General features: G+C 46.9%; 1 protein-coding gene across 1 annotated transcript in view; it reads left to right on the top strand.

Moving 5' to 3' along the window:
- The first annotated feature begins 3,440 nt into the window (after positions 1-3,440).
- tnikb (TRAF2 and NCK interacting kinase b) overlaps positions 3,441-19,959 on the top strand; it is a 96,652-nt gene continuing 80,133 nt past the window's right edge. The window contains exon 1 of the mRNA XM_042308563.1: positions 3,441-3,499. Within this exon, the coding sequence (XP_042164497.1) occupies positions 3,482-3,499 (18 nt within the window). The 5' untranslated portion in view covers positions 3,441-3,481. The remainder of the gene's footprint in view (positions 3,500-19,959) is intronic.

Genomic DNA, 19,959 nt, shown 5'->3' on the forward strand with positions numbered 1-19,959 from the left:
TGGGGAGAGAGGGAGGGATAGATGGGGAGAGAGGGAGGGAGAGATGGGGAGAAAGAGAGGAGAGAGGGAGGGAGAGATGGGGAGAGAGGGAGGGAGAGATGGGGAGAAAGGGAGGAGAGAGAAGGAGAGAGAGGGAGGGATAGATGAGGAGAAAGGGAGGGAGAGATGGAAAGAGAGGGAGGGATTGATGGGGAGAAAGAGAGGAGAGAGGGAGGGAGAGATGGGGAGAGAGGGAGAGATGGGGAGAGAGGGAGGGAGAGATGGGGAGAAAGAGAGAGAGAGATGGAGGGAGAGATGGGAAGAGAAGAGAGGGGGATAGATGTGGAGAAAGGGAGGGAGAGATGTTAAGAGAGGAAGGGACAGATGGAGAAAGAGGGAGGGCGAGATGGGGAGAAAGAGAGGAAGAGATGGGAAGAACGAGAGGAAGAGATGGGAAGAACGAGAGTGTGTGTGTGTGTGTGTGTGTGTGTGTGTGTGTGTGTGTGTATACACTGCTCAAAAAAATAAAGGGAACACTAAAATAACACATCCTAGATCTGAATGAATGAAATATTCTTATTAAATACTTTTTTCTCTACATAGTTGAATGTGCTGACAACAAAATCACACAAAAATGATCAATGGAAATCAAATTTATCAACCCATGGAGGTCTGGATTTGGAGTCACACTCAAAATTAAAGTGGAAAACCACACTACAGGCTGATCCAACATTGATGTAATGTCCTTAAAACAAGTCAAAATGAGGCTCAGTAGTGTGTGTGGCCTCCACGTGCCTGTATGACCTCCCTACAACGCCTGGGCATGCTCCTGATGAGGTGGCGGATGGTCTCCTGAGGGATCTCCTCCCAGACCTGGACTAAAGCATCCGCCAACTCCTGGACAGTCTGTTGGTGGATGGAGCGAGACATGATGTCCCAGATGTGCTCAATTGGATTCAGGTCTGGGGAACGGGCGGGCCAGTCGATAGCATCAATGCCTTCCTCTTGCAGGAACTGCTGACACACTCCAGCCACATGAGGTCTAGCATTGTCTTGCATTAGGAGGAACCCAGGGCCAACCGCACCAGCATATGGTCTCACAAGGGGTCTGAGGATCTCATCTCGGTACCTAATGGCAGTCAGGCTACCTCTGGCGAGCACATGGAGGGCTGTGCGGCCCCCCAAAGAAATGCCACCCCACACCATGACTGACCCACCTCTAAACCGGTCATGCTGGAGGATGTTGCAGGCAGCAGAACGTTCTCCACGGCGTCTCCAGACTCTGTCACGTCTGTCACATGTGCTCAGTGTGAACCTGCTTTCACCTGTGAAGAGCACAAGGCGCCAGTGGCGAATTTGCCAATCTTGGTGTTTTCTGGCAAATGCCAAACGTCCTGCACGGTGTTGGGCTGTAAGCACAACCCCCACCTGTGGACATTTGGCCCTCATACCACCCTCATGGAGTCTGTTTCTGACCGTTTGAGCAGACACATGCACATTTGTGGCCTGCTGGAGGTCATTTTGTAGGGCTCTGGCAGTGCTCCTCCTGCTCCTCCTTGCACAAAGGCGGAGGTAGCGGTCCTGCTGCTGGGTTGTTGCCCTCCTACGGCCTCCTCCACGTCTCCTGATGTACTGGCCTGTCTCCTGGTAGCGCCTCCTTGCTCTGGACACTACGCTGACAGACACAGAAAACCTTCTTGCCACAGCTCGCATTGATGTGCCATCCTGGATGAGCTGCACTACCTGAGCCACTTGTGTGGGTTGTAGACTCCGTCTCATGCTACCACTAGAGTGATAGCACTGCCAGCATTCAAAAGTGAACAAAATGTCAGCCAGGAAGCATAGGAACTGAGAAGTGGTCTGTGGTCACCACCTGCAGAATCACTCCTTTATTGGGGGTGTCTTGCTAATTGCCTATAATTTCCACCTGTTGTCTATGCCATTTGCACAACAGCATGTGAAATTTATTGTCAATCAGTGTTGCTTCCTAAGTGGACAGTCTGATTTCACAGAAGTGTGATTGACTTGGAGTTACATTGTGTTGTTTAAGTGTTCCCTTTATTTTTTTGAGCAGTGTATGTATACATATGACCATGTGTGCTGTAGAGACCGATAAGAAACCAGCCTGCTGTACAGATTATTACCAAGCCACTGATGTCCGTTATAAGGTGTTGGCTAATCTCTACCGTTTGAAGTGGCTTCCTCTCCTCCTCCTCCCCTTAAACTGACCTGATATGAAAGGACTCTATAGGAGATAACAGATTTCCATTAGGCACCATCCACTATATGACCTTTCACCCACCAGTCTATGGACAAGTTATGATAGCAACCTATGTTTGGGCTTTGTTTACCTGTCCAATGTTTCAATTTTTTTTTTTTAGCATTTGTGGCATAAATCCAATACAAGTTAATAATACCTATATTAACACTTTCTGGCTTCATATTCAAATCATCTATAAGTAACATCATTGAAATACACAATATATGTTTAGAAGTACTTCAGGATGGAGCGTGACAATGCTAATATAGATGCCATTGACTTGCATTGGATTTGTTCCATAAATGCTAAGAGTTTGAAACGGTGGATAACAAATTATTTTCAAATAAATCACTTGGAATAGCACCATCTAGTGGTCAGAACCTGGTAACAACAGGAAGGGACATAAACCTAACAACTTCAATGACTATATTGTCTGAACAGGGGAAAAACATCCCCAAATTCACTGGGAATACATTATATAGGATGAAGAAACAATATGCTCTGAGACACAGCTCCATACTACTGGTCAGACAGGACTGATGCTATATACATGTTGTCGGGGTGGGATTGGCTTGGGGACTGGAGGGTTCATGGGTTGCTTTTGACAGTTTCTTTGGATTCCTCATTGGTCCAAATCGGATATTAGGTACTATATTTATTGACTATTATACAAATCCTATGAATTAAAATGGCCAATTTGGGTGCAATCAATTAGTTAATTGTCTCAGATCAAAACATTTTTCAACAAAATATTGTTGCAGAAATGCTCATCTTATCTGTTTCTAACAACATAAATGATTTCAGAACAAGCTGAGATGGTGCTTTTTGAGGTGGAACGACCCATGGGTGCGTGAGGCAGAATGTCAGGTCCAGACGTCACTGGAATGTCATCAATGTGTCACATGACCTTGTAAGCTAAGGCTAAGATGGATTCTATTGTCACAACCACACAGGCAAGGACACATGCACACACACTTACACAGCATGGGTGGAGTGTATGAGTTTGATTGAGACAGGCAGGTGCCAGTGACGGGAGATTCTGGCCATGAATCTCACCCCCAGCTCCCCATTGGCTGTCTGCCAGTGATTGACATGTCTTTATCCAATGGTCCTACCCTAGTCTCTCCTTCCCACTCTTCGTCTCTCCCTCCCTTTGTCATTCTCTCACACTCACTCCAACTCACAACTGGAGTACAGTTAGATCTGCCGTCTTCTGACAGAGAGAGAGAGAGATGCTCCGACATGATGGGGTTCTCACAGGTCAGTGAAACACTGTCACCGTGTCTCTCACTCTTTCTCTCCCTGTCACTGTTTGTTTGTCTTTTAGCTCAGGAAAGGGTGTGTCTTGTTGCTGTTGCCATTATTTTATAATTGCAGATGGTGCGTGTCTGTGTGTGTGTCTTCTTGCATGAGTTTGTCTGTGTGTGTGTATTTGTGTGTGTGTGAGACACAACTCCACACGCTGCCACCTGGCTAGTAAGAGATCCAGAGTGGTGGTTGGTGGGTGGTCATTGTCCCTGGCCTCCCCAATTAAGGTGAGTGCTGGCTGGGCTGGGTTGGCACAGAGCCCCCCTGGGGACCTGACCTCCAGAGCAGAATGTACATCTGGTGTTGTCACTTAGACTAAAGCAGGCATCACTATTTCATAAGGAACTGTATCAGTCTACTCCTATTTTTTATTTGCCAGCCTCCTTCTCTCCTCATCAGGGGCTACTCCTTGCAGCAGCGGTCCTCTCTCTCAATTCAAAGGGCTTTATTGGCCTGGGAAACATGTGTTAACGTTTCCAAAGCAAGTGAAATAAATCATAAACAAAAGTGAAATAAACAATACAAAATTAACAGTAAATATTACAGTCAAAATGTTACGAGGGAATAGAGACATTACAAATGTCATTTTATGGCGATGTACAGTGTTGTAACGATGTGCAAATAGCTGAAGCACAAAAAGGTAAATAAATATACATAAATACAGGTTGTATTTACAATGGTGTTTGTTCTTCACTGGTTGACCTTTTCTTGTACCAACAGGTCACAAATCTTGCTGCTGTGATGGCACACTGTGGAATTTCACCCAGTAGATATGGGAGTTTATCAAAATTAGATTTGTTTTTTAATAATTTGTGGGTCTGTGTAATCTGAGGGAAATATGTGTCTCTAATATGTCCATACATTGGGCAGGAGGTTAGGAAGTGCATCTCAGTTTCCACCTCATTTTGTGGGCAGTGAGCACATAGCCTGTCTTCTCTTGAGAGCCAGGTCTGCCTACGGCAGCCTTTTTCAATAGCAAGGCTATGCTCACTGAGTCTGTACATAGTCAAAGCTTTCCTTAATTTTGGGTCAGTCACAGTGGTCAGGTATTCTGCCACTGTGTACTCTCTGTTTAGGGTCAAATAACATTCTAGTTTGCTTAATTCTTTCCAATGTGTCAAGTAATTCTCTTTTGGTTTTCTCATGATTTGGTTGGGTCAAACCATAGGTCCCAGAGCGGTCAGACTGGTGGCAGGTCCCAGAGCGGTAAGACTGGTGGCACCATAGGTCCCAGAGCGGTCAGACTGGTGGCACCATAGGTCCCAGGGCGGTCAGACTGGTGGCACCATAGGTCCCAGAGCAGTCAGACTGGTGGCACCATAGGTCCCAGAGCGGTCAGACTGGTGGCAGGTCCCAGAGCGGTAAGACTGGTGGCACCATAGGTCCCAGAGCGGTAAGACTGGTGGCACCATAGGTCCCAGAGCGGTCAGACTGGTGGCAGGTCCCAGAGCGGTAAGACTGGTGGCACCATAGGTCCCAGAGCGGTCAGACTAGTGGCACCATAGGTCCCAGAGCGGTCAGACTGGTGTTAGGTCCCAGAGCGGTCAGACTGGTGGTACCATAGGTCCCAGAGCAGTCAGACTGGTGGCACCATAGGTCCCAGAATGGTCAGACTGGTGGCAGGTCCCAGAGCGGTCAGACTGGTGGCAGGTCCCAGAGTGGTCAGACTGGTGGCACCATAGGGCCCAGAGTGGTCAGACTGGTGGCACCATAGGTCCCAGAGCAGTCAGACTGGTGGCACCATAGGTCCCAGAGCGGTCAGACTGGTGGCACCATAGGGCCCAGAGCAGTCAGACTGGTGGCACCATAGGTCCCAGAGCAGTCAGACTGGTGGCACCATAGGTCCCAGAGCGGTCAGACTGGTGGTACCATAGGTCCCAGAGCGGTCAGACTGGTGGCACCATAGGTCCCAGAGCGGTCAGACTGGTGGCACCATAGGTCCCAGAGTTGTCAGACTGGTGGCACTATAGGTCCCAGAGTGGTCAGACTGGTGGCACCATAGGTCCCAGAGTGGTCAGACTGGTGGCACCATAGGTCCCAGAGTGGTCAGACTGGTGGTCCCAGAGGTCCCAGAGTGGTCAGACTGGTGGCAGGTCCCAGAGCGGTCAGACTGGTGGCAGGTCCCAGAGCGGTCAGACTGGTGGCAGGTCCCAGAGCGGTCAGACTGGTGGCACCATAGGTCCCAGAGCGGTCAGACTGGTGGCAGGGCCTCAGAGGTGGCACCATGGGTCAGACTGGTGGCACCATAGGTCCCAGAGCGGTCAGACTGGTGGCACCATAGGTCCCAGAGCGGTCAGACTGGTGGCAGGTCCCCGAGCAGTCAGACTGGTGGCACCATGGGTCCCAGAGTGGTCAGACTGGTGGCACCATAGGTCCCAGAGTTGTCAGACTGGTGGCAGGTCCCAGAGCGGTCAGACTGGTGGCACCATAGGTCCCAGAGCGGTCAGACTGGTGGCAGGTCCCAGAGCAGTCAGACTGGTGGCACCATAGGGTCCCAGAGTGGTCAGACTGGTGGCACCATAGGTCCCAGAGTTGTCAGACTGGTGGCAGGTCCCAGAGCGGTCAGACTGGTGGCACCATAGGTCCCAGAGCGGTCAGACTGGTGGCACCGTAGGTCCCAGAGTGGTCAGACTGGTGGCACCATAGGTCCCAGAGTGGTCAGGCTGGTGGCACCATAGGTCCCAGAGTGGTCAGACTGGTGGCACCGTAGGTCCCAGAGCGGTCAGACTGGTGGCACCACAGGTCCCAGAGTGGTCAGACTGGTGGCACCACAGGTCCCAGAGTGGTCAGACTGGTGGCAGGTCCCAGAGTGGTGAGACTGGTGGCAGGTCCCAGAGTGGTCAGACTGGTGGCACCATAGGTCCCAGAGCAGTCAGACTGGTGGCACCATAGGTCCCAGAGCAGTCAGACTGGTGGCACCATAGGTCCCAGAGCAGTCAGACTGGTGGTACCATAGGTCCCAGAGCAGTGGGGCAATTTTTAACCCTTGGGGCCTGGAGTTTTTCCTTATATGTTAACCTAACTAGGAGAACTCTGGACCCAATAAGGTATGACAGTGATTAATCAGTTGTAAAAAGGTTTTATATGGGCTCTGATGGGACCAGTTTTTCCTAATCAGGTCACATGGTTTTAAAAAAAACTCCTGAAAAAAACTCTTGGCCCCAGGGGGATGAAAATCCTGTCAAACTGCAGCTACCATGTATTTATTCATATATATATTTAGACTAGATTAGGAGGGGTTTTTCCTCTACAACAACAGATAGACAATAGAACTCACAGGGCTGAGCTGGCTTTATGCATGTTTACATCATGCAGGCCAATGCAACTGTAGGCCTTATAAAACATTTACTCACATCTGTCATCACTGTTATGTTGATTTATTAATTCCAGTGAATCATTTTGGATTAAAAACATATAGGCAGCCTAGCCAGCCCAATGCTGAATATAAACTACATTTGATCAGTCACATTTTATCCTGACAAATAAATGGACCATAAATACAGAACGTTACCAATGAGTTACCCTGACAGATGGACTAGCCCATAGGATGTAACTAGCCCATAGGATGTAACTAGCCCTTAGGATGTAACTAGCCCTTAGGATGTAACTAGCCCTTAGGATGTAACTAGCCCTTAGGATGTAACTAGCCCTTAGGATGTAACTAGCCCTTAGGATGTAACTAGCCCTTAGGATGTAACTAGCCCTTAGGATGTAACTAGCCCTTAGGATGTAACTAGCCCTTAGGATGTAACTAGCCCTTAGGATGCAACTAGCCCATAGGATGCAACTAGCCCTTAGGATGCAACTAGCCCTTAGGATGTAACTAGCCCATAGGATGTAACGTTATACAGCTGCTCTTATTAGTAGCCTACAGTTGATCGGACAGAAAAAATAGTATTGTTTTCATCCCATACAGCATGTCAGATGTCTAATGTTTAGGTGTAGCCTGCAACATTTATGTCATGAGTTTTTGCTTGTGTCTGTCCGGAGTGATTGTGTTATCATCTTTATTAAATAACTACCGGGGGGAATTGGAAAGCCTAGTTGAGCGCACGTTAAAATATGCGCCTTCGTCAACTTCTCTCTTTAATCTATCTTTTAATGGATGAAAGATGGAAGATATCAAATCACTCAGAATTGTTTTCGACATCCCAGAAAAGACAGTCGAAAGTTCCATATGTTCAGCAAGTAACGCATTGTAGCGTGTAGTGACCTCTGCAAGCTCCTTGTAGTTGCCCTTGTTGGCGGAACGTTCCCTCTCGTCGTGTCCTCTACAAAGCTCATTCTTGCATGCCCAAAAATGTGGTGGCGTTGATAAGCTTTGGTGTTGATATGCTTTTTCCCAGAAGCTTGAATCTGATGTGGGCATTTATACGCTCCCTGGTTTTGTTATTCTGTTTAGCTGAATGATCGATGTTCTTCAGGTCACAGTACCCACCTTTTGACCAAGGCTCAGACTTTCCAAAAAGCAGGCAAGGCCAGCAATACAGGTGGCTTGATGAAAGGCTCCCTGTTAAACAGATATACTTTTGATACCAGGTGGTATTGAACGCCCTCACCTTTTCATTCTTTTTCATTGAATCTGATCTCAGGCAGAGGTCAACACTCGCTTTTAATTCACACATTTTCCGTGTACCCCAGAGAATGAAAGGGGTTCTTCAACAAAAATGTCACAATTTTTGCAGCGTTGGCCATTTTGTCAGAGAAAACTGCACAATTGCACTGGTAACTAGCTAGCTACTGAAGTTAGCAAGGCAAATTTAAATAAATTACACTAACTGGACACAAAATAAAGTTATAAAACCAAGAAAACAATTTATAACATACCTCCTCCGTCTCCTGTAATTTAAAAAAAAATAATTTGAATTGAATAATATATAAAAAATGCTCAACTATCACTCTTCACTCTTAATCTCTATCCAACAATGTCACCAAGGTTCTCAACACATAGAACCCCCATAATGCTTTGTGTCACAATCCCAATACAACTCACTAGGTTCATTCTCTGATCCTAATTCTATGATTGGATGGATAACATGTCAGTTCATTCTGCAGAAGCTTTGATTGGTTGGAGGACGTCCTCCGTAAGTGTTCATAATTACCATGTATGTCTGTGGAAGGGTGTTACGAATCCCTTTTGGCCCGACAGTCTAGGGGGGATGGTAATGAGACCCGTAACATAACTCATGCAAATTATAATTGTGACAAAGTAAAAGTGTGAACGAAATAACCACAACAACTGAAATTATACCGTCAAACTCAGGGTTTATTGTAAAACACACGGTAATGGGGGGAGCAGGAAAAGGGGCTGAGCTGGACCCAAGGAAAGAAACAATAAGCATTCAAAACACCCCTAAGCTAGACTAGCCTATTTTAACAACAGCTAACTAACTAACCAAAAATACAGTGGGTGGTCCGCCCAGTTCTAACTAGTGTTTTTAACAAAGTCTACCTACGGGTAGTGTATGCCCATGGGCGACTTGTCTTGGTTTCCCCTTTTCCCACCAGCAATCAAACACAAACACCATAACCAAAAACAATACTCACAGGAGATGACAAAGTGATTTGGAGGTGCTCAAACAAAAGAGAGGTTAAGACACAAAAGAGAAAGTGAAACACAGAGACCTACATACATGGCATTTACAGAGAGATTGAGCTCTAGAGCAAACAACTGATGGGGTTTTTAAACCAAGGGGAAGGAACTGTGATAGGGTAGGAAACAGGAGGAGGTGTGTCTTCTGATTGATGATTGATTGTTGTCTGATTGGGGAGTGATGATTTTCACCTGTGAGGGGAGAAGGAGAGAAAAGAAACACACAGGATACACACACAGGATACTTGTATCCGTAACAAAGGGGTTGAGGCCTACGAGTTTCGTAGGTTTTGTATTGAAGTCAATGTAGCCAGAGGAGGACGGAAGCTAGCTGTCCTCCGGCAACACCATGGTGCTAGCCCAGACAGTGCTGTTGAAGTTACTGTAGACCTTCATTGCAAAACAGTGTATTTTAATAAATTATTTGGTGACATATGAATATATTTAGTATAGTTTTAAAAAAAGGATAACTTCTAAAAAGGATAACTTTCTTAACGTTTCACTTATTTTTTGGGGCATTTCACTGACGAGGATGGTGCTCCCCTTCCTCCCCTGAGGAGCCTCCACTGATAGACATGCATACCACATATGCCATATCTACATGCAAACATACCTGTAAAAACATAACAGAACACACACACACATACACACACACACACTGTTGGAAGGTGAGTGTTCTTGGAGAGAGGAATTGAGATCAAACTCCACGGTCAAGCTGAGGTTTTGCTTCCTGTATAAACCTGCAGAAACACTGGAGCAGGAAGTGATCTCACAGCAGTGGGGAAATTGTGGTGTCCACAGAATTACATATTTAATAATTGAATAGTGTCTCTGTGGTGGTGCCTTGGTTCCCCATAAGAGGGGGTGCTGCTTCTTAATTCCAAATTCCCTCAGACCACATACAGTAGACCCTGAGCCCGTACCCCCGCCCTAGCCCCGGCCTGGCCTCAAGCCCTTAACCCCCTCCCTAGCCCCGGCCTGGCCTCAAGCCCTTAACCCCCTCCCTAGCCCCGGCCTGGCCTCAAGCCCTTAACCCCCTCCCTAGCCCCGGCCTGGCCTCAAGCCCTTAACCCTTAGGTGGCCTTTTAGCCCCGGCCTGGCCTCAAGCCCTTAACCCCCTCCCTAGCCCCGGCCTGGCCTCAAGCCCTTAACCCCCTCCCTAGCCCCGGCCTGGCCTCAAGCCCTTAACCCTTAGGTATTTTGTGTAAATCTTTACACTCCCCCTCGCTAGCTCAGTGACTCCTGACCACAGTATTACCAGAGATGGAAGAGGAAGCGAGACATCCCACTCCCTCATTTTTTCTGGTTCATATACAGTTGATGAACTAAGCAGACCAGACCCAGCTGCTATCAAATGGGTGTCTATGGGAGACCCACCCCCCAAGCAAACCCACCCCCCAAGACACATTGTTTTCAATACTAAACAGCCTGAGTATGACGTCATCTTTTGTCCACCATCATTGGTGTTACTAAACACCACCAGATTCAAGGGTTAAAGGTCAGAGTCTCCTGTTCTTTCCACTTTCCCCCAGCAAAGAAAGCTCTACCAATGGTGTGTTGCAGTGGAGGCTGCTGAGGGGAGGAGGGCTCATAATAATGGCTGGAACGGATCTGTTGTGGTAATGTTGATGTGGTAGTGTTGTTGTGATAGTGTTGTTGTGATAGTGTTGATGTGGTACTGTTGATGTGGTAGTGTTGATGTGGTAGTGTTGTTGTGGTAGTGTTGTTGTGGTACTGTTGATGTGGTAGTGTTGTTGTGGTAGTGTTGATGTGGTAGTGTTGTTGTGGTAGTGTTGATGTGGTAGTGTTGTTGTGGTAGTGTTGATGTGGTAGTGGTGTTGTGGTAGTGTTGATGTGTTATTGTTGTTGTGATAGTGTTGTTGTGGTAGTGTTGTTGTGATAGTGTTGTTGTGGTAGTGTTGATGTGTAGTGTTGATGTGGTAGTGTTGTTGTGGTAGTGTTGTTGTGGTAGTGTTGATGTGGTAGTGTTGTTGTGGTAGTGTTGTTGTGGTAGTGTTGTTGTGGTAGTGTTGTTGTGGTAGTGTTGATGTGGTAGTGTTGATGTGTAGTGTTGATGTGGTAGTGTTGTTGTGGTAGTGTTGTTGTGGTAGTGTTGATGTGGTAGTGTTGTTGTGGTAGTGTTGATGTGGTAGTGTTGTTGTGGTAGTGTTGATGTGGTAGTGTTGTTGTGGTAGTGTTGATGTGGTAGTGTTGATGTGTAGTGTTGATGTGGTAGTGTTGTTGTGGTAGTGTTGTTGTGGTAGTGTTGATGTGTAGTGTTGATGTGGTAGCGTTGTTGTGGTAGTGTTGTTGTGGTAGTGTTGATGTGTTATTGTTGTTGTGATAGTGTTGTTGTGGTAGCGTTGATGTGTTAGTGTTGTTGTGGTAGTGTTGATGTGTAGTGTTGATGTGGTAGCGTTGTTGTGGTAGTGTTGTTGTGGTAGTGTTGATGTGTAGTGTTGATGTGGTAGTGTTGTTGTGGTAGTGTTGTTGTGGTAGTCGAGCTGCTTACAATTATTCTATTCTCTGCTTGCTATTCAGTGAGTCAGTACATTTTCCCAGTACACTCTCAGAACATGATCTTATTGAAAACAAGAGAGCGTTAAAAAAGAGAGAGGGACAGAGAGAGGGTGTGAGGTAAGAAAGAGAGAGGGACAGAGAGAGGGTGTGAGGTAAGAAAGAGAGAGGAGAGGGACAGAGAGAGGGTGTGAGGTAAGAAAGAGAGAGGAGAGGGACAGAGAGGGGTGTGAGGTAAGAAAGAGAGAGGATAGGGACAGAGAGAGGGTGTGAGGTAAGAAAGAGAGAGGAGAGGGACAGAGAGAGGGTGTGAGGTAAGAAAGAGAGAGAGAGGGACAGAGAGGGTGTGTGAGGTAAGAAAGAGAGAGGATAGGGACAGAGAGAGGTGTGAGGTAAGAAAGAGAGAGGGAGGGACAGAGAGAGGGTGTGAGGTAAGAAAGAGAGAGGATAGGGACAGAGAGAGGGTGTGAGGTAAAAAGAGAGAGGATAGGGACAGAGAGAGGGTGTGAGGTAAGAAAGAGAGAGGATAGGGACAGAGAGAGGGTGTGAGGTAAGAAAGAGAGAGGATAGGGACAGAGAGGGTGTGAGGTAAGAAAGAGAGAGGATAGGGACAGAGAGGGGTGAGAGGTAAGAAAGAGAGAGAGAGGGACAGAGAGAGGGGTGAGAGGTAAGAAAGAGAGAGGATAGGGACAGAGAGAGGGTGTGAGGTAAGAAAGAGAGAGGATAGGGACAGAGAGGGGGTGAGAGGTAAGAAAGAGAGAGGAGAGGGACAGAGAGGGGGTGTGAGGTAAGAAAGAGAGAGGATAGGGACAGAGAGAGGGTGTGAGGTAAGAAAGAGAGAGGAGAGGGACAGAGAGAGGGTGTGAGGTAAGAAAGAGAGAGGAGAGGGACAGAGAGAGGGTGTGAGGTAAGAAAGAGAGAGGATAGGGACAGAGAGAGGGTGTGAGGTAAGAAAGAGAGAGGATAGGGACAGAGAGAGGGTGTGAGGTAAGAAAGAGAGAGGATAGGGACAGAGAGAGGGTGTGAGGTAAGAAAGAGAGAGGATAGGGACAGAGAGAGGGTGTGAGGTAGAAAGAGAGAGGTGAGGAGAGGGACAGAGAGAGAGGGTGTGAGGTAAGAAAGAGAGAGGATAGGGACAGAGAGAGGGTGTGAGGTAAGAAAGAGAGAGAATAGGGACAGAGAGAGGGTGTGAGGTAAAAAAGAGAGAGGAGAGGGACAGAGAGAGGGTGTGAGGTAAGAAAGAGAGAGGACAGACAGGACAGAGAGGATAGGGTGAGGGTGTGAGGTAAGAAAGAGAGAGGATAGGGACAGAGAGAGGGTGTGAGGTAAGAAAGAGAGAGGATAGGGACAGAGAGAGGGTGTGAGGTAAGAAAGAGAGGATAGGATAGGGACAGAGAGGGAGGGTGTGAGGTAATAAAGAGAGAGGATAGGGACAGAGAGAGGGTGTGAGGTAAGAAAGAGAGAGGAGAGGGACAGAGAGAGGGTGTGAGGTAAGAAAGAGAGAGGATAGGGACAGAGAGAGGGTGTGAGGTAAGAAAGAGAGAGGATAGGGACAGAGAGGGGGTGTGAGGTAAGAAAGAGAGAGGATAGGGACAGAGAGAGGGTGTGAGGATTTGATTTGATTTGATTTGAGGTAAGAAAGAGAGAGGATAGGGACAGAGAGTGGGTGTGAGGTAAGAAAGAGAGAGAGATAGGGACAGAGAGACAGGGTGTGAGGTAAGAAAGAGAGAGGATAGGGACAGAGAGAGAGGATGGGACAGAGAGGGTGTGAGGTAAGAAAGAGAGGATAGGGACAGAGAGAGGGTGTGAGGTAAGAAAGAGAGAGGATAGGGACAGAGAGAGGGTGTGAGGTAAGAAAGAGAGGAGGAAGGGACAAGAGAGAGGTAGAGGATAGGGACAGAGAGGGTGTGAGGTAAGAAAGAGAGAGGAGAGGGACAGAGAGAGGGTGTGAGGTAAGAAAGAGAGAGGATAGGGACAGAGAGAGGGTGTGAGGTAAGAAAGAGAGAGGATAGGGACAGAGAGGGGGTGTGAGGTAAGAAAGAGAGAGGATAGGGACAGAGAGAGGGTGTGAGGTAAGAAAGAGAGAGGATAGGGACAGAGAGGGGGTGAGAGGTAAGAAAGAGAGAGGAGAGGGACAGAGAGGTAAGAAAGAGAGAGGAGAGAATGACAGGAAGTCAGGAAGTGTGCTGTGTTAGCGAGGGGGTGAGGAGAGTGGTCTGTTTGTTGGAAGAAAACTTTTCAGAAAAAGAGAGACCAGCTCTGCTGATGACATTGCAGAGCACATGCGCACACCTGTTACCACGGTGAAACCCCTTTTCCAAAACTGGGAGTAAGCCAGGAAACGCACATGCTCTCTCTCTCTAATCCCATCTTTCTCTCTATATACAGCACCTATGGAATTATGTAGTAATCAAAAAAAAGTGTTAAACAAATCAAAATATCTTCTATATATATATATATATTTATTTTATATATATATTTCTTTCCTTCTTAATGCGTTTGAACCAATCAGTTGTGTTGTGACAAGGTAGGGGTGGTATACAGAAGACAGCCCTACCAAACAGTTGTGTTGTGACAAGGTAGGGGTGGTATACAGAAGACAGCCCTACCAAACAGTTGTGTTGTGACAAGGTAGGGGTGGTATACAGAAGACAGCCCTACCAAACAGTTGTGTTGTGACAAGGTAGGGGTGGTCAGAAGACAGCCCTACCAAACAGTTGTGTTGTGACAAGGTAGGGGTGGTATACAGAAGACAGCCCTACCAAACAGTTGTGTTGTGACAAGGTAGGGGTGGTATACAGAAGACAGCTCTACCAAACAGTTGTGTTGTGACAAGGTAGGGGTGGTATACAGAAGACAGCTCTACCAAACAGTTGTGTTGTGACAAGGTAGGGGGGTGGTATACAGAAGACAGCCCTACCAAACAGTTGTGTTGTGACAAGGTAGGGGTGGTATACAGAAGACAGCCCTACCAAACAGTTGTGTTGTGACAAGGTAGGGGTGGTATACAGAAGACAGCCCTACCAAACAGTTGTGTTGTGACAAGGTAGGGGTGGTATAAGAAGACAGCCCTACCAAACAGTTGTGTTGTGACAAGGTAGGGGTGGTATACAGAAGACAGCCCTACCAAACAGTTGTGTTGTGACAAGGTAGGGGTGGTATACAGAAGACAGCCCTACCAAACAGTTGTGTTGTGACAAGGTAGGGGTGGTATACAGAAGACAGCCCTACCAAACAGTTGTGTTGTGACAAGGTAGGGGTGGTATACAGAAGACAGCCCTACCAAACAGTTGTGTTGTGACAAGGTAGGGGTGGTATACAGAAGACAGCCCTACCAAACAGTTGTGTTGTGACAAGGTAGGGGTGGTATACAGAAGACAGCCCTACCAAACAGTTGTGTTGTGACAAGGTAGGGGTGGTATACAGAAGACAGCCCTAAAGGGACCAAACAGTTGTGTTGTGACAAGGTAGGGACAGAGGGTGGTATACAGAAGACAGCCCTACCAAACAGTTGTGTTGTGACAAGGTAGGGGTGGTATACAGAAGACAGCCCTACCAAACAGTTGTGTTGTGACAAGGTAGGGGTGGTATACAGAAGACAGCCCTACCAAACAGTTGTGTTGTGACAAGGTAGGGGTGGTATACAGAAGACAGCCCTACCAAACAGTTGTGTTGTGACAAGGTAGGGGTGGTATACAGAACACCAAACAGTTGTGTTGTGACAAGGTAGGGGTGGTATACAGAAGACAGCCCTACCAAACAGTTGTGTTGTGACAAGGTAGGGGTGGTATACAGAAGACAGCCCTACCAAACAGTTGTGTTGTGACAAGGTAGGGGTGGTATACAGAAGACAGCCCTAGGGACCAAACAGTTGTGTTGTGACAAGGTAGGGGTGGTATACAGAAGACAGCCCTACCAAACAGTTGTGTTGTGACAAGGTAGGGGTGGTATACAGAAGACAGCCCTACCAAACAGTGTATGTTGTGACAAGGTAGGGGTGGTATACAGAAGACAGCCCTACCAAACAGTTGTAAGAAAAGAGAGGATAGGGACAAGGTAGGGGTGGTATACAGAAGACAGGATACCAAACAGTTGTGTTGTGACAAGGTAGGGGGGTGGTATACAGAAGACAGCCCTACCAAACAGTTGTGTTGTGACAAGGTAGGGGTGGTATACAGAAGACAGCCCTACCAAACAGTTGTGTTGTGACAAGGTAGGGGTGGTATACAGAAGACAGCCCTACCAAACAGTTGTGTTGTGACAAGGTAGGGGTGGTATACAGAAGACAGCCCTACCAAACAGTTGTGTTGTGACAAGGTAGGGGTGGTATACAGAAGACAGCCCTACCAAACAGTTGTGTTGTGACAAGGTAGGGGTGGTATACAGAAGACAGCCCTACCAAACAGTTGTGTTGTGACAAGGTAGGGGTGGTATACAGAAGACAGCCCTACCAAACAGTTGTGTTGTGACAAGGTAGGGGTGGTATACAGAAGACAGCCCTACCAAACAGTTGTGTTGTGACAAGGTAGGGGTGGTATACAGAAGACAGCCCTACCAAACAGTTATGTTGTGACAAGGTAGGGGTGGTATACAGAAGACAGCCCTACCAAACAGTTGTGTTGTGACAAGGTAGGGGTGGTATACAGAAGACAGCCCTACCAAACAGTTGTGTTGTGACAAGGTAGGGGTGGTATACAGAAGACAGCCCTACCAAACAGTTGTGTTGTGACAAGGTAGGGGTGGTATACAGAAGACAGCCCTACCAAACAGTTGTGTTGTGACAAGGTAGGGTGGTATACAGAAGACAGACAAACAGTTGTGTTGTGACAAGGTAGGGTTGGTATATAGAAGACAGCCCTACCAAACAGTTGTGTTGTGACAAGGTAGGGGTGGTATATAGAAGACAGCCCTACCAAACAGTTGTGTTGTGACAAGGTAGGGGTGGTATACAGAAGACAGCCCTACCAAACAGTTGTGTTGTGACAAGGTAGGGGTGGTATACAGAAGACAGCCCTACCAAACAGTTGTGTTGTGACAAGGTAGGGGTGGTATAGAAGAAGACAGCTCTGACCAAACAGTTGTGTTGTGACAAGGTAGGGGTGGTATACAGAAGACAGCCCTACCAAACAGTTGTGTTGTGACAAGGTAGGGGTGGTATACAGAAGACAGCCCTACCAAACAGTTGTGTTGTGACAAGGTAGGGGTGGTATACAGAAGACAGCCCTACCAAACAGTTGTGTTGTGACAAGGTAGGGGTGGTATACAGAAGACAGCCCTACCAAACAGTTGTGTTGTGACAAGGTAGGGGTGGTATACAGAAGACAGCCCTACCAAACAGTTGTGTTGTGACAAGGTAGGGGTGGTATACAGAAGACAGCCCTACCAAACAGTTGTGTTGTGACAAGGTAGGGGTGGTATACAGAAGACAGCCCTACCAAACAGTTGTGTTGTGACAAGGTAGGGGTGGTATACAGAAGACAGCCCTACCAAACAGTTGTGTTGTGACAAGGTAGGGGTGGTATACAGAAGACAGCCCTACCAAACAGTTATGTTGTGACAAGGTAGGGGTGGTATACAGAAGACAGCCCTACCAAACAGTTGTGTTGTGACAAGGTAGGGGTGGTATACAGAAGACAGCCCTACCAAACAGTTGTGTTGTGACAAGGTAGGGGTGGTATACAGAAGACAGCCCTACCAAACAGTTGTGTTGTGACAAGGTAGGGGTGGTATACAGAAGACAGCCCTACCAAACAGTTGTGTTGTGACAAGGTAGGGGTGGTATACAGAAGACAGCCCTACCAAACAGTTGTGTTGTGACAAGGTAGGGGTGGTATACAGAAGACAGCCCTACCAAACAGTTGTGTTGTGACAAGGTAGGGGTGGTATACAGAAGACAGCCCTACCAAACAGTTGTGTTGTGACAAGGTAGGGGTGGTATACAGAAGACAGCCCTACCAAACAGTTGTGTTGTGACAAGGTAGGGGTGGTATACAGAAGACAGCCCTACCAAACAGTTATGTTGTGACAAGGTAGGGGTGGTATACAGAAGACAGCCCTACCAAACAGTTGTGTTGTGACAAGGTAGGGGTGGTATACAGAAGACAGCCCTACCAAACAGTTGTGTTGTGACAAGGTAGGGGTGGTATACAGAAGACAGCCCTACCAAACAGTTGTGTTGTGACAAGGTAGGGGTGGTATACAGAAGACAGCCCTACCAAACAGTTGTGTTGTGACAAGGTAGGGGTGGTATACAGAAGACAGCCCTACCAAACAGTTGTGTTGTGACAAGGTAGGGTTTGTATATAGAAGACAGCCCTACCAAACAGTTGTGTTGTGACAAGGTAGGGTTGGTATATAGAAGACAGCCCTACCAAACAGTTGTGTTGTGACAAGGTAGGGTTGGTATATAGAAGACAGCCCTACCAAACAGTTGTGTTGTGACAAGGTAGGGTTGGTATATAGAAGACAGCCCTACCAAACAGCTCAAATAAGCAAAGAAAAACAACACTCCACCATCACTTTAAAACATGAAGGTCAGTCAATCTGGAAAATTCCAAGAACTTTGAAGGTTTCTTCATGTGCAGTCGCAAAAACCATCAAGCGCTATGATGAAACTGGCTCTCATGAGGACCGCCACAGGAAAGGAAGACCCAGAGTTACCTCTGCTGCAGAGGATAAATTCATTAGAGTTTACTGCACCTCAGATTGCAGAGTTCAAGTAACAGACACATCTCAACATCAACTGTGCAGAGGAGACTTTGTGAATCAGGCCTTCATGGTCGAATTGCTGCAAAGAAACCACTACTAAAGGACACCAATAAGAAGAAGAGACTTGCTTGGGCCAAGAAACACCAGCAATGGACATTAGACCAGTGGAAATCTGTCTTTTGGTCTGATGAGTCCTAATTTGAGATTTTTGGTTCCAACCGCCGTGTCTTTGTGAGAACCAGAGTACTGTAGGTGAACGGATGATTTCTGCATGTGTGGTTCCCACTGTGAAGCATGGAGGAGGAGGTGTGATGGTGTGGGGGTGCTTTGCTGGTGACACTGTCAGTGATTTATTTAGAATTCAAGACACACTTAACCAGCATGGCTACCACGGCATTCTGCAGAGATACACCATCCAATCTGGTTCGCGCTTAGTGGGACTATCATTTGTTTTTCAACAGCACAATGACCCAACACACCTCCAGGCTGTGTCAGGGCTATTTGACCAAGAAGGAGAGTGATGGAGTGCTGCATCAGATGACCTGGCCTCCACAATCACTCGACCTCAACCCAATTGAGATGGTTTGGGATGAGTTGGACCGCAGAGTGAAGGGAAAGCAGCTAAGAAGTGCTCAGCATATGTGGGAACTCCTTCAAGACTGTTGCGAGAATGCCAAGCGTATGCAACGCTGTCATCAAGGATGGCTACTTTAAAGAATTTCAAATATAACATATTTTGATTTGTTTAACACTTTTTTGGTTACTACATGATTCCATATGTGTTATTTCCTAGTTTCGATGTCTAAACTATTATTCTACAATGTAGAAAATAGTAAAAATAAAGAAAAACCCTTGAATGAGTAGGTGTGCCCAAACTTTTGACTGGTACTGTAATTCTGTAACATGCTCTGTCCTCTGTTCTGTAATGGTTCTATACTGTATTCTACCACTATGCAACACTGCAAGGGCTGGAGAACTCAAACTCAGACTCAGACTCCTTTTGTGGGAGGTTTCAATGAAGACCGACTAAGGCCTGAGAACAATGTCAAACAGAAAAAGAGAGGGAGAAAAATAGAAAGAGATATTGTTGGAACAGGGGGGGGGTGAGAGGGAATTCTGTGCCCTTGTAGTCATTTCGGTAAAGTTGATTTTAACACTCTGCCATTTATCTAACCTCTAACCCCTTACCTTAACGTCGATATGAAACCACATGAACTCAACACCATTATTGACACAGTAATGTTAATGCAGTATTCCTTATCTTCACATTCCTCATCCTCATTCTGTGGATTCCAGACTATGACCTTAATAAGCTGTTTCTATTCGTGGTCTCTAGAGGCCTGGACACCCTGGACAACAGCCAAACACAAAGGGCTTTTGTCTTCCATGTTGGTGTGTTCTGTATGATAGGGCGGCATGTAGCCTCGTGGTAAGAGCGTTGGGCCAGTAACCGAAAGGTTGCTAGAACGAATCCCAGAGCTGACAAGGTATTAATATGTCATTCTGCCTCTAAACAACGCAGTTAACCCACTGTTCCTAGGCTGTCATTAAAAATACAAATTTGATTTTAACTGGCTTGCCTAGGTACATTTTC

Source organism: Oncorhynchus tshawytscha, linkage group LG29, assembly GCF_018296145.1.
Source record: "Oncorhynchus tshawytscha isolate Ot180627B linkage group LG29, Otsh_v2.0, whole genome shotgun sequence".
Classification (NCBI taxonomy): domain Eukaryota; kingdom Metazoa; phylum Chordata; class Actinopteri; order Salmoniformes; family Salmonidae; genus Oncorhynchus; species Oncorhynchus tshawytscha.